Source organism: Hipposideros armiger, unplaced genomic scaffold (assembly GCF_001890085.2).
Source record: "Hipposideros armiger isolate ML-2016 unplaced genomic scaffold, ASM189008v1 scaffold_96, whole genome shotgun sequence".
NCBI lineage: Eukaryota > Metazoa > Chordata > Mammalia > Chiroptera > Hipposideridae > Hipposideros > Hipposideros armiger.
Genome location: NW_017731446.1, coordinates 894,813 through 910,844, shown reverse-complemented (window position 1 = coordinate 910,844; position 16,032 = coordinate 894,813). Strand labels below are relative to the sequence as shown.

Here is a 16,032-nt window from a genome sequence, read left to right as displayed (position 1 = left end):
TCTGGGCCACCTCTACCCATACCTGTGCCCCTACCTGCAGCAAGTTGCTTCCGGAATCGGGGCAGAAGGAATGAAGGGTTTACGAGAACCAGCTTCCCGAGGCATTCGGCCACCACCCCCCGGGTGCCCTCCTCGGCACCCTCGCAGCGCTGGAACAGCAGGGCCCAGATGTCCTCAGCATAGGGCTTCAGGCTGTCGGGCGGGGCGGCCCCCAGGGCTTCCCTGAGGGAGTGCAGCAGCAGGTACTGCCGCCGGGGCTCAGCCTCGATCTGCCCCAGCAGGAAAGGCAGGAAGTCAGGTAGGTTCCCAGCGCCCACGCGGCCCAGCGCATAGGAGGCAGCCGCTCTCACGTCCTCACTGGGTGACCCCAAGGCTTCCAGAAGCACTGCCTTCAGCTCCCGCTGGGGGCCTGGCCCGGCCACCTGGCCCACCTCGGCCAGTGACAAAAATGCCAGGACCTTAACCCCTGTGCTGGAGTGAGGTGACTTGGCATCGCAGACCAAGCGGTTTGCCGTGCCTGCTGCTTCCTGGGGACAGGCAGCTGCGAGGGCTGCCACACACCGAGCCAGCGAGTGGTACACCTGCTTGTGGAGACCTGGCCCGCTGTCCGTAGACTGTTTGTAAACAGGTGCAGTGAGCAGGCTGATAAGGTTGGCGTAGTCCACACATGGGGGCCGGGTCCCCACCAGAGCCTGCAGAAAGCCTTCGGTGGCCACCAGCACACCTGCTGGCAGCAGGGGTGAACGTAGCAACCTCAGCAGCTCTGAGAGCACGGGGCCACTGACCTCAGCCAAAGAGGCTGACTGGACCTGGGTCACTGTGGCGAGAAAGTCCACAGCCATCTGCGCCACATGCATGTCGCTCTCGCTGACCAGAGCAGGCAGCTCGGCCAGCACGGCCCGCACAGCAGATGGCGGGAGGCTGGGTCCCTGGCTCTGGGCCAGGGCATCCAGGGCAGCCAGTGTGGCCAGCCGCAGTGCCCGTTGGTTCTTGCGCAGGAACGAGGCCAGAATGGGCAGTGCCTCAGCCAGGATGGGCTTCAGGTCAAGCCGCAGTGGGGATACAGCTATCAGTGTCAGTGCCTTGACAGCAGGCAGCCGGGTGATCTCATTCCGTAGTCGATCCAGAAGGAGCAGTAAGGATGGCTCCAGGTTATCCCCCAGCCTGTCACCCAGGTGGCCCACGAGGTGGCCCATGCAAGAAATGGCCCGCTCTTTCACCTCCTGGTCCAGGTCGGTGGCACGGAGCCGTGCCAGGGTGGCCGCAGACATCTCTCTAACGTATGGCTCGGGGTCCAGTATCCGAGGCTTGTCCAGGGGCCACAGGGCCTGTACCAGCTCCTGTAGCACCAGCAGGGCCTCAGCCGCGATCTTGTAGAAAGGGTCAGACACACAGGCCATCACAGGTGGCAGGAGGGTGGGCAGGTGTGGGTGGAAGGCCTCGGATGGCTCTGTGCCCAGCAGCTCCTGCAGGAAGGCTAGGGCATCCATCCGGATGGTGGAGGAGCTGGATGGGTCTGCCAGTGAGAAGACGATGCCTGCGGGGTGGGTGCAAGGTTACAGGCCACAGACCCTGACCCAACACAGCCCTCCCTGGGTGCAGGGGTGGAACATGCACAGGCACCTGAGCTGGATCCAGGCACCTGGGCTCTTATGCAGCAGATTCCAAGAGGTCAGGGCTTGGCCAGGACCAGGGCTGAGGGACACAAGGCCAGAAACCTATCTGAAATCAGGATGTAGGGCCTGTACCCTAGCCTTGTTCTCACTGCTGGCAATGGAGAGCCACCATAGCTCGCTGAAGAGGGACACACCCTCGAGGATTGGAAGAGGCCCAGGACAGCAGACACCAGGTTCCAACCCATCCTACCTGCTACCAGCACAGGCATGTGCTCTGCCAGGCTACCAGGGAGGACGCCTGCCAGCTCGGTGAGGAGATTGAAGCAGCCCTGACGGGCCCTGATGTTCCGATCTTTAAGCTGCCGCTGCAGGGCCTTGATCACAAGGGGCACCTGTGGGCAGGTGGAGGAGGTTAGTGACCACCCAGGGAACCTCCACACCCCACCTACTCCTGGGGAGCTTTGCCTAGGCATGTGCCCATGGAGGACCTAAGCATGGAGAGGATGGCTCCATCCTAAGCTTTCCATCATTTGCTCTCTACCAGGAACCTAATTCTATACTCAGACACTCTGAGGTAGGCCCTACTCCTGGGCCCACTTTACAGATGGGGAAACAGGTACAGAGATATTAAGTAACTTGCTCAAAATTACACAGGCAGTCTGGCTGTCACCCTTACACCCCGAGGGGGGAAGCACTGGACCCCTTCCCTTCCCCAGCTGGGTTCTCTCCAGATGAGCTCATCCGCTCCCCCAAGCTTCAGGAATGAATCCCGATCTGTATCGCCAATACCAGACGCGGGTGATGACTGCCCACCTGATGTCTCCACTCAGACATCCAAGGACCTCGAACATAAATGTCCAGAACTCTACACGTCGCCCTCTCCACACTCTGCCACCTTGAGGAACTGCACTCCATGCCTCAGCCAAAGCCTGGAACTCACATGACACCTCCTTGTTCCTCCCTCCACATCCCACCCATCAGCAAAACCCCAGAACGGTGTGATTCAGGGGCGAGGCCTTCCTGTCTTTTCCCCACTTGTTCCCTGATACACAGGGCAGGGCATATAGTTGGTGCTCAATACTCACACTTCAATGGATGGATAGATGGTGGACAGGTGGGAAGATGGACGGATGGAAGGGTTGTGAGCAGGAGGGAAGGTGAGTTTTGAGTGGGGTCTGGAGGGATGGGGGAGAGGTGAAGGCGTGCCCACCTGTCCTCGCAGCATGTGGAGGCTGCTGCCAGTCTGAGTGGGCTCCTCGACGGCCTCCAGCCATCCCTTTGGGGGCCGTGTTTGCCGCAGCAGCACAATGTAAGCCCCGAAGATGTCAGCCTTGACATTCTCCTCACGTTCTTTGAAGCGCCGGATGAGCGCGGGCGCCAAGGTGCAGTGGAAGTCGGACAGTAAGTCAGGCCGGGAGCTGATCAAAGCCGCCATGCACTTAGCCGCTGCCCGGCGCACTTTCCAACTCATGTCATCGTCATCACTGTATTCGTCCTCACTCTCTGGGACAGGAATGAGACACCCATGGGCCTTGCGCTCTATAGCAGATGGACAGAGAGCCACCTGCTCCACCCAGGTAGTCTCTCTCTCAGGGCAGAGAGGTGAGGGGTCAGGAAGGCTTTACCTTTCTGATGATCATTATTTATATACACAATTTAGGAATGTTACCTACCATTTAATGAACACCTACTGTATGCTGGGGATGGCACCAAGCACTTCAAATCCTCAACCTCATTTTAACCTCATAATGACTTTGTAAGACAGGATTACTTCCCCACCATAGAGATGAGGAAACTGGGGCTCAGAGGGCAGTGACTCACCCCAAGTTACATGAACAGGGAAATAGTTGGGAGTTTTAAACCAGGGTCCTCCCTCTGCCTCCAAACCCTTTGTTGTTTTGACTACGCCAGGGAAAAAACTAACTTCTAAGTCTTCAGTGAGGACCTAGAGAAGTCATTTGGGGCATAAAACCCATCCTTTGGTTTCAGGACTGGCTGTGTGATGTTTCATTTCCTGGGATTCCAGAAAGGAGAGGCAGTAGGGCCTCCCTTTGGCATTGCTCCCCGCTCCTCCACCTCAAACCCCAGCCTCTCAAGGGTCCTGATTCCGGTGTCCCACCAGGAAATGTGTTTGTGTGGCTTCCTACTTTCCAAGCTCCCCCAAGAGGCACAAGCTCACAAAGTGCCTTGAACCCCATTTTACAGATGACTAGAATAAGGCTCAGAGATGGTGAGAGACTCTCCCGAGGTCACACAGGGGACATGAGAACTGAGGATCAGACCCATGAGGCCCACCCATATCACCTGGGGAGACACATGAGGCTCAGAGGGGGATGGTCCTAACGAGGGACACCCCAGGCATAGGCTCAGAGGCCAGTGCGTTCCTACCCGCACTGCTCGCAGAGCTGTGCAGGCCACAGTGGGCCATACAGATGGTCCTATGGATGCATCTTGTCAGCTTAGTAGATGTTACCTCTGATGGACCATTATCTGTTACCTCTACTTTATGCCACCCACAAAGAAACATCCATAGCTCCCTGTTACCGACAAGAAAATGCCCAATCTCCCTGGCTTGGCAATTGAGGCCCCAACATGCCTGTCCAATCTTGTCTCCTACCATCCCATCTCATTCCTACTACCCCATCAGACCCTAAGTCCCTTGCCTCCACCAATGTCCTTTCAGGATCCAGGGGCGTCCATCTGAGTGACGGACAGGACCACAGGCACAGAAGGAAGCCATTGAATCCATTCCCCATCCAGACATCTCCCCTGTCAGTGCCTATCATTCCACCATTAGAGTTTCACTCTGCTGGGTTAAAACATTGTCTCTTGGAAGCCATGATTAAAAGGGTACAGAAATGGCAGAATAGAGTTAGGGGAATCTGACAGACATGGCTGTAAGTCCCAGCTGTGCTACTTCCTAGCTGTGTTACCTCAGGCAAATCACTTCTCTAAGTCTCAGTTTCCTTGTCTGAAATATGGGAATAATAATAAATATCTGGTTTTCTAGGGTTACTGTAAGGAAATAAGACAGTGCTTAGGACACCGGTAGATGCTCAGTAAATGTCCGTGATTACTACTCTCGTTACTGTGTAGTCAGAAAGGATGGGGACATTGGGCAATCCAGGCTATGGAAGGCAGGGCTGGAGACCGAGGAACAGTGGGATCAGGATAAGGGCACTAAATGTGGCCCCTGTCTTTGGCTGGGGGGCAAGGGGTTCCGAGTAAGTCTGCACCCATTTTCACGCTCCAGCCCTGGTGACAAGCTGGCCACCCACCTTGCTCACTGAATTCACTATCCTCTGTCTCCATGTGCTCCTCTTCCCCGTCACTGTCGTAGTTATAGTTGGGGTCGTGCTTCATGTACTGGAGGCACAGGCTGGTCACCTTGGACACGTGAGGGCCCATCTCCTTGGGGCACCTGTGGGGTGGGATGAGGTGGCTCTGGTGGACCAGGTCAGGGCAGCATAGGGAATAGGGCCCAGTGGGGAATCCTGAGATCTTACTGCTCTGAAGCCAGGATACTGCCCCCAACCCCATCCCCACCAACTTCCCAAAGAAATTCTGGGGGCCCCATCTCCCAGCATCCCACTGCACCTACTTCTTCAGGAAGGCCTCAAAGGCCTGGAGGCAGGACTCCCGGAGCTCATCGTCATCCAGTTTGCAGAACTCCTCCACCAGGGGCACCAAGCGGTCCAGGTGGGCCCCTGCAGGGCGAGGTGGGTCACTAAGGACACCGTCTCCCAGGCTCCCCTAGCCCACAGTGCTGAGTCTTTCCCTGCACCCACAGCCCTGGCCACTGCAAATTCAACTCAGAGGCTTTGGAGTTGAGCAGATGTGGGTTCTAGCTCTGACTCTGCCACCTATGAGCTCTGGGATCTTGGGCCTGTCACAACCCTTCTCTTACTTCAGTCTACTAATCTTCACAGTAGGGATGGATAACAATGCCTACCAGACAGAGATTTTTGTGAAAATTAATGATATGATGCAGCTAAAGAGCTTCGCCCAGGTCCTGACTCAGAGTAGGCACTCAACAAGTAGCATCTGTGGCTGAAACTATTACTCATGTCTTTGCCTCATTTTCTGTACTAGGTTGTAGCCCTGGATAGAAAAAGGGGAGAAGCAGGTACTGTCCTTATAGGCCAGGAAAAAAAGGCCCCTGCCTGATCCCTGGGCTTCAGAGGGTTCCAGCCACACCCTTCCCCACTTTCCTGCCCAACTGACCCTGAACATTTGTCTGGGTCCTGTGAAGGCCTCTTTCCTGGGTCCATGCTCCAAGAGTGGCCAAGGGGTGGCTGCTATGTGGCATGTGTGTGCTGGAGGGAGTAGACAGGGTGGAGACTGCAGGCCGGGGTCCACATGTGTACTTGTAAGGCTCCTTGCAGTGAGAGCGCCAGAGGGAAGGGAGGGGCACACCATGGCCAACTCTACCCGCACTGCCTTGTGCTAGCCCGCAACTCCAAGGTGTTTGAGAATAAATTCGAACCTGACTGCAGGATTCCGTTTCTATAAAATTAATCTATAGTCATAGAAAGCAGATCAGTGGTTACCTGGGGTGGGGCACAGGGAGGGACGGACTACAAACAGGCACAAGAAAACTTTTGGGAGTGATGGAAATGTTCTGCATCTTGATTGTGGCAGTTTCATGGGTGTTCACAAAGGCCAATACACGCTGAGTTATACACTTTAAACAGTGTAGTTTACTGAACATACATTATCTCCCAATAAAAACTTAAAAAAATTTAAACCTGGCTTACAGGTGGTTGTTGTTGTTATTAAGGTATACTTGTCAAAGTAAGAGAGCAGAACACATTTTATTTAAGCTTGGCGGAATGACTTATAATTATCTGAGAACCTCGAAGTAAGGCTCAGCAGATGGCGCTCAGGACCCGAGTAAGGCTCAGCAGATGGCGCTCAGGACCCGCCCTGCGGCCTCTCAAGCCCGGCCTTGCCCTTTCAGGTACTTAAACCCCGCCCCCTTGCCTACAGGTGGCCAGGCCCCAGGCCCCACCCACTCAGCCTGGGCCCCGACCCTTTCCCCAGCACATCCTTGCCTCAGGCCCGCCTCCTTGCCCAGGGGCCCTGCTCCCTTACCCAGGCGGTGGCCCGCCTGACGGCCGACGCTGCCCAAACACTGAATCAGGGTGCGGATAGTGGCGGGGCTGGCGGGTGCACGTGGGCCGGGCAGCCGGTCCAGCAGGTGGTCGGCGAGCTCCACGAAGAGGTCGGTGCTGCAGGCGGCCGCCAGGTGGCCGAGCGCCCCAACCGCTCGCTTGCGCACGGCCAGGCGCGGGCTACTCAGCTGCGGCAGAAGGCAGTGCAGGAGGCTGGCATGGAAGGCAGCCAGTGGGGCGCCCAGCCTGGGGAGCCGGAGGAGGTGTCAGGCGGGCCTACCAGGCAGGCAAAGCACTCTGGGCCAGGCACCGCCCATCTCCCCATCTTCTCCTGGCCCCCTCCCGGGAATTATGACAACCCAATGGCCCTTGGTAAACAGAAAGGAGCCCTGCAACTGTACAACGTGATTATTAATTATTATTACACGAAAGAAAGCAGAGAGGAAAAGGGGCTTTCTTAAGGCCACCCAGCCAAGAAATACAAGGTCAGAACTTGAGCCCAGGTGTCCAGGCTTCCAGCCTGGGGAGAAGGCTTCTACCCCGTGGTAATGTGTCTAGGGGGCTACACTGAGGCTGTCCTTATTCCCTGGGCGTCTGAGCCCTACTTCAGTGTCGACCCCCCCCCCCACACACACACACACAAGTCCTGAGTGGTCTAAAATCTACTTCTGCTGTGGTCATTCCTCTGCTTAACTCCTTCAATCTCCAGTGCCCTTTGGATAAACTGAGCTCTGGGTTCAAGGCAAGAGGCTACACAAGAGAATGGTTTCTGCATAGGTAGAAGGCAGCCCTGACCACCTCAGCAGCTTCTCTCCTCACCTTCAGACCAGACCTGTGTATTTTCTGTCCCACACATGTCCTAAGACTTTTTCTTCTTTCTACCTCACACGAACACATTGACCTCACCCTCCCCTATCTCTCTGTCTAGCTCAGACCTCTCTTCTGGGTTTCACTTATATGTATTTACCTACTATGAGACAGGGCCTATGCTGGGAGTTTGAGTGGGCAAGGTAGACTCTGGCCTTAAAACCTACCCTCATGGAGTTTTCAGTTGAGAGCTCAGGCATCTTAAATTCAACATGTCCCAAGCTGAATCCGTCGCTTTCTCCCCACACCTGCCCTGTTCCCAGAGAGCACCCACCACACCTATGGCCCTGTGTCTGTGCCCCCAGTTAGTAAAGACAGACCCCTGGGTATCATCCTTGAATCTTTTTGCCTCTGTCACCCATTCCAAGCCCTGTGGAGTCTACCTCCAAAATACAACCTGAATTCAACTGCCTGCAGAAAACCTCCGAACCCGTCTCCCTGCCTGTTCCGCCCCCTCCCATCTACCATGCACACTGTAGGTAGGAAAATCGGCCTGAAACACACAAATATGTACATGGCACTCTTCAGCCCCTACCAAATACCCGTCCACCGGCTCCTCACACCTTCAGTATAATGGTTAGTCACCCACCCTCGGTTCCTGCCCAGCCCTTGGACCTCAGCTCTCCATACAGGCCCCTTTACAGTACACCCCAGCCCACAGCTGACTTGCAGAATCCCTGGGACCCATGTCTTTTCCTGCTTCTACCCTCTGGGCCGAAAGCAGTCTCTTCCTCCAGTGTCCCCCTTATGCCTGCCCACACCTGGCCAAGTCCTGTCCATCCTTGAAGGTTCAGCTAGCAGGTCCTCCTCTAGGAAGGCTCCCCACGCACCAGCTGGGTTAGGGGCTCCTCCCCTGAGCTCCTACAGGCCCTGCTCCTATCCTGACTGTTGTCCTTACTCCAGTCATAGTTGGTGTGTCTGTGAACTCCTCCCTAGGAGCGATCAAGACTGAGCCACTCCACATTCCCAGCACAAATGCAACATCTGACATTTCCCTGGCCACAAAGTAGGTGCTCAAATCTTGGGAGGTTGAACGAATGAATGAATACTTTAAAAATGTACAGTGCAATTTAAAACAAAGGCCCAGCTATATCAGCTCAAAAGAAGAAAGAAAAAGAAGGGGGTGAAGGGAGAGAATGAACACACCACCTGTGTTTCAGCTATGGAGAGACCTGAGTTCAAATCCTAGGTTCTGCCATTTATTGAGTGTGGCTTCAGGCAAGCTACAGCACCTCTCAGCCTATAAAACTGTGACAATTAAGTTCTCCTTTGCAGAGCTGCTGGGAAGATTAAGGAGCCCCGAGCATAGGTGTACAATAGGTGCTGATTCTATGGATTTAAGTCCTTCCCTGTCCCCTTTGCTCCCCCTCCCACCTGGGCCCTCCTTGCCTGAGGTGGCCTCCCGCACCTGCTCAGCATGTCAGAGAGGATGTCCAGGGCTTCCAGCTGCACGGCCACATCCTCCTGTTGGGCAATGGCACTGGTGAGCTGGCCAGTGATCTTCCGGCACACGTTGGTGGCCAGGCCGGACCCTGCACAAAGCACAAGGTGGGCAAGGTGAGGCTCCGGGCTGGCCTCCACCTCTGGTTAGCCTTTGCTCTGGCTGTGTTCCTGAGCCCAAGTTTCTGAGAATACTGTTAACCCTGGGAAGCCAGGGCTCAACTAGTCCCAAGTTTGACCCAGAGGCTCAACCAAACTAAAGGAAACAGCTCAGAGAGGTGAAAAACTGACAACCAATCTGCTGGCCAGCTCACCCCACACCCGACCCCTCCTTCCTTTTGCTATCCATTAGGGAGGTAGGAAAAGCACTTCCTTTCCTGGGCTCCCTTGCTCCTAGGAGGGGCCAGGTGACCCTGTTCTGTCCTGTGGTCAAAGTCTTCTGGAGGCTTCTGGGGAAACATGTGCTTTTCTTATAAAAGGTAAGAGACTGGGACAGAGACTCAACCCTGTCCTAATTGAGCTATGAAATGAATTGCTGCAAAAATGGAGAGGCTCATCCCTCCAGAATTATGTAAGAAAAGCAACACAATACTTCTTCAAGCTGCCACGAATCAGGTTTTGTTACTTGCAGCTAAAAGCATTCCTGACATTGAGCCATGAACTTAAGGAGATCTGGGTCTGAGTTCTCTGCCACTGATTAGCTGGTTGACCTTAGGTAAACACTTTCACCTCTCTTAGCCTCAGTTTCTTTAACCATAAAGTAGGACAAATAATAATAGTATCTAATCCCTGGGACCTGGGTACCTGTGGCTGCAGGGGGGAGCTCCGACAAGACGGTCTTGAGGCCAATGCCAGCGATGTCTCTGAGCTGCTCCTTGTCTGACCGCATGTTGGTACAGAGAGCGTCCACGATGGTCTCCACCTGGTACTCCTTCACTTTGCCCACCAGAGGACCCAGGCTGAGCAGGGAGGAAGGGAGGGGGTCCCAAAGGCCCAGACTCAGTCTGAATTAGGCTGCCCCTTGTCCCCTCATGCCCGTGGGCCTCACGTGCTGAGGTAAAGGCCAAGATCAACAAGGGACTCCCTGTATTGCCAGGAGAGGCAACCTCTGGATATGCCAATGCCGTTCCTGGCACCTCCCAAACCTGCATCATCTCCTGGGTTTTGCATCTCAGTATATGACCAAACCATCAAACCCAGTAACCTCAGCTGGAAACCAAGGCAAGGAGTGCCCAGGAGCCGCGGTTCTCAAACTGGACCAGGTATCAGAATCCCCTGGAGGACTTGTTAGAACACAGGTCGCTAGGCCCTTCCCCAGATTTTCAGGTTCAGGAAGTCTGGGTGGGGCCTGAGAGTTTGCATTTCTAGCAAGTTCCCAGTAAATGTTGACGCCGGTGGTCTGGGGACCACACTTGGAGAACCTCTGCCTTAGCGCCTTGCTTCTCAGAGTGTGGTCACGGCTCAGCATCATCAGCATCACCTCCAACTTGTCAGAAATGCAGACTCTCAGGTCCTATCCCAGAGCTACGGAACCAGAATCTGCATTTCAACAGAGTCCCCGGTGGTTCCACTGCCCACGAATGTGCCCTTTGTCTCAGCCTTCACGGTGCATTGCCATCACCTGGGGCCTTTCGAAAACTGCTGCGTTAACGGGTTTCTGGTGTGGCCTGGACGATTGGCATTGTTTCAATTCCCCAGGTGATTCTAACATACAGTCAAGGTTGAGAACCTCTGACCTAAATGAGTGGCTCTGCTACTCAGTGTGCGTTAGAATGCAAGTTCTCACCTGCCAGCCTCAGCCCCCTCCCTCTCCCTGTACCCTTCCTGAATCTGAATCCCTGGGTGGGGCACACATAGTTTTAACAAGAGTCCCAGGTGACTCCAATGCATGCCAGCTTGCACACCATGGCTCTCCTGACTGCTCTCTCCATCTACGTAATCACAGGGTTCTCCCATTCTACCTCCTACAGCATTGGTTCACAGTTGGGGTGATACTGCCCCCCAGGGATAGTTTGGAAATTTATGGAGGGCCTTTTTTTGGTCATCATAACTAATAAGATGGCATTTCTGGCTTTTCTTTGATGGGGAAGGGGAGGTAGCTGGACACGGTAGAAAGACAAAACTGCAAAACAAAGCCCATTCCAGGTCCTGCTAGAGCAGCGGTTCTCAACCTGTGGGTCGCGACCCCTTTGGGGGTTGAACGACCCTTTCACAGGGGTCGCCTAAGACCATCGGAAAACAAAAAGATATTTACATTACAACTCATAACAGTAGCAAAATTACAGTTATAGAGTAGCAACGAAAATAATTTGATGGTTGGGGGTCACCACAACATGAGGAACTGTATTAAGGGGTCGCGGCATTAGGAAGGTTGAGAACCGTTGTGCTGGAGTTTCTAACATCCCTCTGGGCATTTCTATAGAAAAGCCTTTCTATAATCATATGAGTCCAGAACCTAATTTAATTTTACATATAGACACAAAGTACATTTTACACTCTTTTAATATACCCTAAATTTTCCAATAATGTAATTACCAGATAAATTGAAGGAAGAAGACTACTTTGTCTTCTGAGAAACTCTACAAGGAGATGGTCACCACTTCAGAAAATCTCATTGCTAAGAGCAATGCCACTTGTGGCATCTGAGTGCCCAACATCCACACCTGTCCCCACCTGAGTCTACACTGAGGTGCAGGCTTCTCATGACTTCATTGTCACTTGGCTGTCAACAAGCCCAATCATTTACATACTGAAACACATACAATTATACTATGAACCATGTTCCTTCTATTTCTTCTTTATGTTACCATTGAGGGCATTATATGCCTCACTTTGTAATTGTGTAGAGGCAGGTTATATTACGCATGAGTTTCATTTCATGAGAGGAAAAGGGGATTTCAGACTACACATTGTAAAAAGAGGATATTGGTTGTGCTACTGGGAAACCATAGTCCACCCTATCTCTACTCCACGGCCATAAGGTTGCTCCCAGACCACACAGCTGACCATGTGACATTCCTGCATAAAACTCTTTACTGAATTCCCTTTGCTCTTAGATCAAGTTGAAATTCATTAACAGGGCCCAGGATGCCTGAGCCTGGCTCATAGAGTACTGTTACAAAGGCAGTGCCCCCGTCTCTGTTGACTATCGACCCCTGCCATTCTTTAGTGCCCTGCCCACCCCAACACACACACACACACACACTCACACACACACACTCACACACACACACTCACACACACACACTCACACACACACACACTCACACACACACTCACACTCACACACACACACTCACACACACACACTCACACTCACACACTCACACACACTCACACTCACACACACGCTCACACACTCACACACACTCACACACACACTCACACACTCACACATGCCCTAGCATACCCCATCTTGCTTTTTCAGCTCTGGAGGTTAAATAGCCAAGGTGTCAGGACCACAACCTCATGATGCCTATAGCACAGGCTCTTACTCCCCCCTTCTGCCCCCGTCTCCTCAGCCCTTGCCACTCTGGCACATGCCAGCCTGACCTTCCAGTTGCCAGCACATGTGTGAGGGCTCACCCTCCACCCTACCCCAGAAGCAGCCCTCAGCCAAGGACTGACAGAGCTGGCAGGTGCGGACACTCTGAGGGGCGTGTCCCACACTGTGTCCCAGAGGAGGGTTAAGCTTTGTTATAATAGCATTGCCCACAGAAGTAACTCACTTGATAATACAGGCTTCACTGGCTTCTTCCTTCCCTGCCTAACTTCCCTATTCCCATACTGGACTTTCCTGGGATCACTTCCCAAATAAACTTACAACTGAATCGTTGTTGCCAGGTCTACCTCTGGGGAAACTCACCAAGGCACTATTCAGCTCCACTGGGGCTCCAAGAGCTGCTCAGCAATTCTTCTCTCAGAGGGCAGGGACCCCGGGGAGCTCCCGCACTGGACAGGCACCCTCCCTGTCCCCACCAAGGCTGACACTTACCACTTGACCGCCAGGTTCTGTACTTCGCCGTTCTTGTCCTCCAGGAGTCTAAGCAGCATCTTTACCACCTTGCGCTCACTGTCCTCATCCAGCTGGATGGAGTCCTTCTGCAGCTCTGACATCAGGTCACTAGTGGCCATGAACCTGGGTGGGGAGGGCAGAGGAGAACTGTCGAGCAGCTCATGGGCTCTGGTGATGTGGGCAGTATCTTACGGTTCCCCCAGAAGCAGACCTTGATACAGAGATTCAAGGGCAAGTAGATTATCTGGGCTGTGGGCACAGTCTGGCTACCACAAGACCTGTGTGTGAAAGACACCAACTGCCACATCGTGGCCAACTAGAAGTGGCACAGCAAACTGGCTAAATGCTTAGGGCTTCAGAGTTGGTGGCTCTTGCTTCTGCCATTTACTCAAATGTGAACTTGGGCAAGTCCATTCACGTCACTGAGCCTTAGTTTACCTGTCTGAAAACAGGGATGAGAACAGTACCTGCCTCACAGGGTTGTGTGGAAGGTAAAATGCATGTGATGTGCTTAGCGTACAGTGAGCACACCGTAAATGAACAATCAATAAGTGGCACTGCCGTTATGATAATGGCATGGTACATCATTCACATCTCATTCACCCTAGAAGGTTGAACAGACACCTTGCAACTAAGTCAGGTGTCAGCAAGAAGCCTCTCTACCAGACAGGTAGAGGAGCCTTGCCCTGCCCACTTCCACTTCAGAGAATACTCAGCCCCTGCCCTCGGACCAGTGGGTCTCAAACTGTAGCCAGCAAGACAGTGACCTACAGGGCTTGTTAAACACTGCGGGACCCCACCCCAAGGGTTTCTGAATCAATCAGTCTGAGAAGGCACATTGCTAACACGTTCCTGTTGCTGAAGGGCAGAGACCACAGTCTGAGAACCACTGCCCTAGGCCATGCTGTTGGGCCGAGGGCATTATCTTGGGCATATCTTAGACACATCAACGGTTGACCAGTCCCCAGCTATGGCTCCCTGACTAACGGTGGGAATCAGAGTCAAGGGCTACCCACCCCCAGGTGGGCAGATCCGTGTGGCCTGATCCGTGTGGCCTGATGCCTTGTCCTGGGCATTTGAAAGTGCAGTGGCTGGAAGGCCAGGGAGAGTTGGGGCTGCAGGGACGTTGTGGAGCACCATTCCTGCCAAAATTCGGAGGGGAGAGCAGAGTCTTAAACTGACAGCCCTCAGCTGTGTCCACCTGGCACATGTGTTTTGATAATTTGGATTATTTATCAATATTTGAAAATTAGGCGAGTTGACATAAATATATTGATTTCCAGATTATCTTGGAAATAAAATATGTGGATACAACTGGGCCTATAGACCCTGGTGACAATAACTGGCTCTCGTGAAGTTGTGGCTGCCCTCTTCAGGTGGGACACCCACTCCCCAGGTCACCAGGCTCCCACCAGGTCCACGCCACCTGTTCACTGGCTCTTGCAGGCCCTCGAGAGTGGAGACTCGGAGAAGGCCAGACAGAGTAGCAAGGAGAGATGCCATGAAGTTGGGACCAAAGAGCGGCGGCCCTAGGAAGCCTCCAGCTTTTGCGGCTCCAACCAGGCCACCCCGCCTCCTCACAACAGCCTTGCTTTCTGGCTTGAGCCAGTCAACCAAGAGCTGTACCTCCAAGCCACCTGTGGCAAAATCAGTCACAGATGGCCTTATCTTTGCAGGCTTAGACCTGCTGCTGGAATTCACGACAGCCCACAGCACCCTGTTACTAGGAGGACATTTGTCGATGTCATAGCTGTTTATTTTTAACAGCTGGGATAAGCCTCAAGCGGCAGAAAGAGGAAGGAGGCTGGGCTGGCGGTGACGAGAGAGTGGCAGGGCTGGCTATGCCCACCTCTGGGCCCGGCCATCACATGAGAAGCAGCCAAGGGAAGGTGAAGGAAGGTTTGGATCTGAGCCAGGCCAAGACTTGGGGTAGGTACATGCACTCCTGGGTCTGTCCAGCTGAGGGGACATTCTGAGAAGGCAGGCAGGGTCTCTACGCTGCATTTCTGCTGCAGTTCACGGAGACCCAGCTCAGCCTGGCAACCCAAGGGATGTGCTCCTTTGCCCAAGATGGGCCTCCTGTCCCCATCTTTCCACAGGTGGAGAACTTGTTGAACACCTATTCATCTGCCAAGGGCCCAGCTCAAATGTCCCAGCCTCAGGGATGACTGCTCTGACCACTCTGCCCTTTCCCCCACCCACACCCCTCTAAACACACTTGGTTCCTCTGGATAGAACCCTCTCAGAGCACTCTGCACCCCTTCGTCATAGCACTTCTCACACAAGCTTGGTCACCAGTGTGTCTCCCTCATTAAACTGTGAACTCACGGGGGGGCCTGTCAGTTTCATTTCTGGGACTCCAGGCCCCAAGAAAGAACAGGTCCAAAGAGGGTCTGGGGACAGGGTGAGGGCAGGAAGGACTAGCCTCTCACAGGGCTCAGAGCCAAACAGTTATGTGAAAACCTGAACTCAGAAACAAACCCTTCTGAAATATGCCCAGCATTTCAGACACCCCCAAGTTTCTGCAAACACTCAGCTCTCTGAGAAAGAAAGCCCTATTGTGTATATGTGTATGGTGGTGGCCGGGGGGTGGGGGAGGGAGGTATACAGGAAAATGTATAATTTGGTAGATAAGAGCTTGGGCACCAAAGTTTGGCTTTAAGTAAATATATTGGTCTTGCCACTTATCAACTGAGTGAACTTGAGCAACTGACTCCTCTCTGAGCCTTACCTTTTCCACCTATAAAATGGGGATTTTCTTTGCCCCACTTCATAACATCCTTGGGAGGTTTTAATAGGATAATGAGTTGTTAGCATGAGGCAAATGGGGAAACTAGGCTCAGGGAGATTGCAGGAACTGCCCAGGTCAGACAGCAAGTTGGGAGAAGAATCAGCCCACCAGTCAGATCTCCTGGCTCAACCAATACCATTGTGTTTTCAAGAAATGATGTGGGAATTCCTCAGATCCCCTCCCCCCCCC

General features: G+C 53.5%; 1 protein-coding gene across 2 annotated transcripts in view; it reads right to left on the bottom strand.

The window, feature by feature from the left end:
- Positions 1-16,032, bottom strand: part of CAND2 (cullin associated and neddylation dissociated 2 (putative)) — a 30,914-nt gene that overhangs the window by 12,411 nt on the left and 2,471 nt on the right. For both annotated transcript variants that reach the window (XM_019646055.1, XM_019646056.1), the window contains exons 2-10: positions 13,032-13,175; positions 9,842-9,996; positions 9,006-9,129; positions 6,711-6,976; positions 5,218-5,323; positions 4,895-5,037; positions 2,827-3,119; positions 1,867-2,008; positions 35-1,537 (exon numbers count right to left, since the gene is read on the bottom strand). In XM_019646055.1, the coding sequence (XP_019501600.1) occupies positions 35-1,537; positions 1,867-2,008; positions 2,827-3,119; positions 4,895-5,037; positions 5,218-5,323; positions 6,711-6,976; positions 9,006-9,129; positions 9,842-9,996; positions 13,032-13,175 (2,876 nt within the window). The remainder of the gene's footprint in view (positions 1-34; positions 1,538-1,866; positions 2,009-2,826; positions 3,120-4,894; positions 5,038-5,217; positions 5,324-6,710; positions 6,977-9,005; positions 9,130-9,841; positions 9,997-13,031; positions 13,176-16,032) is intronic.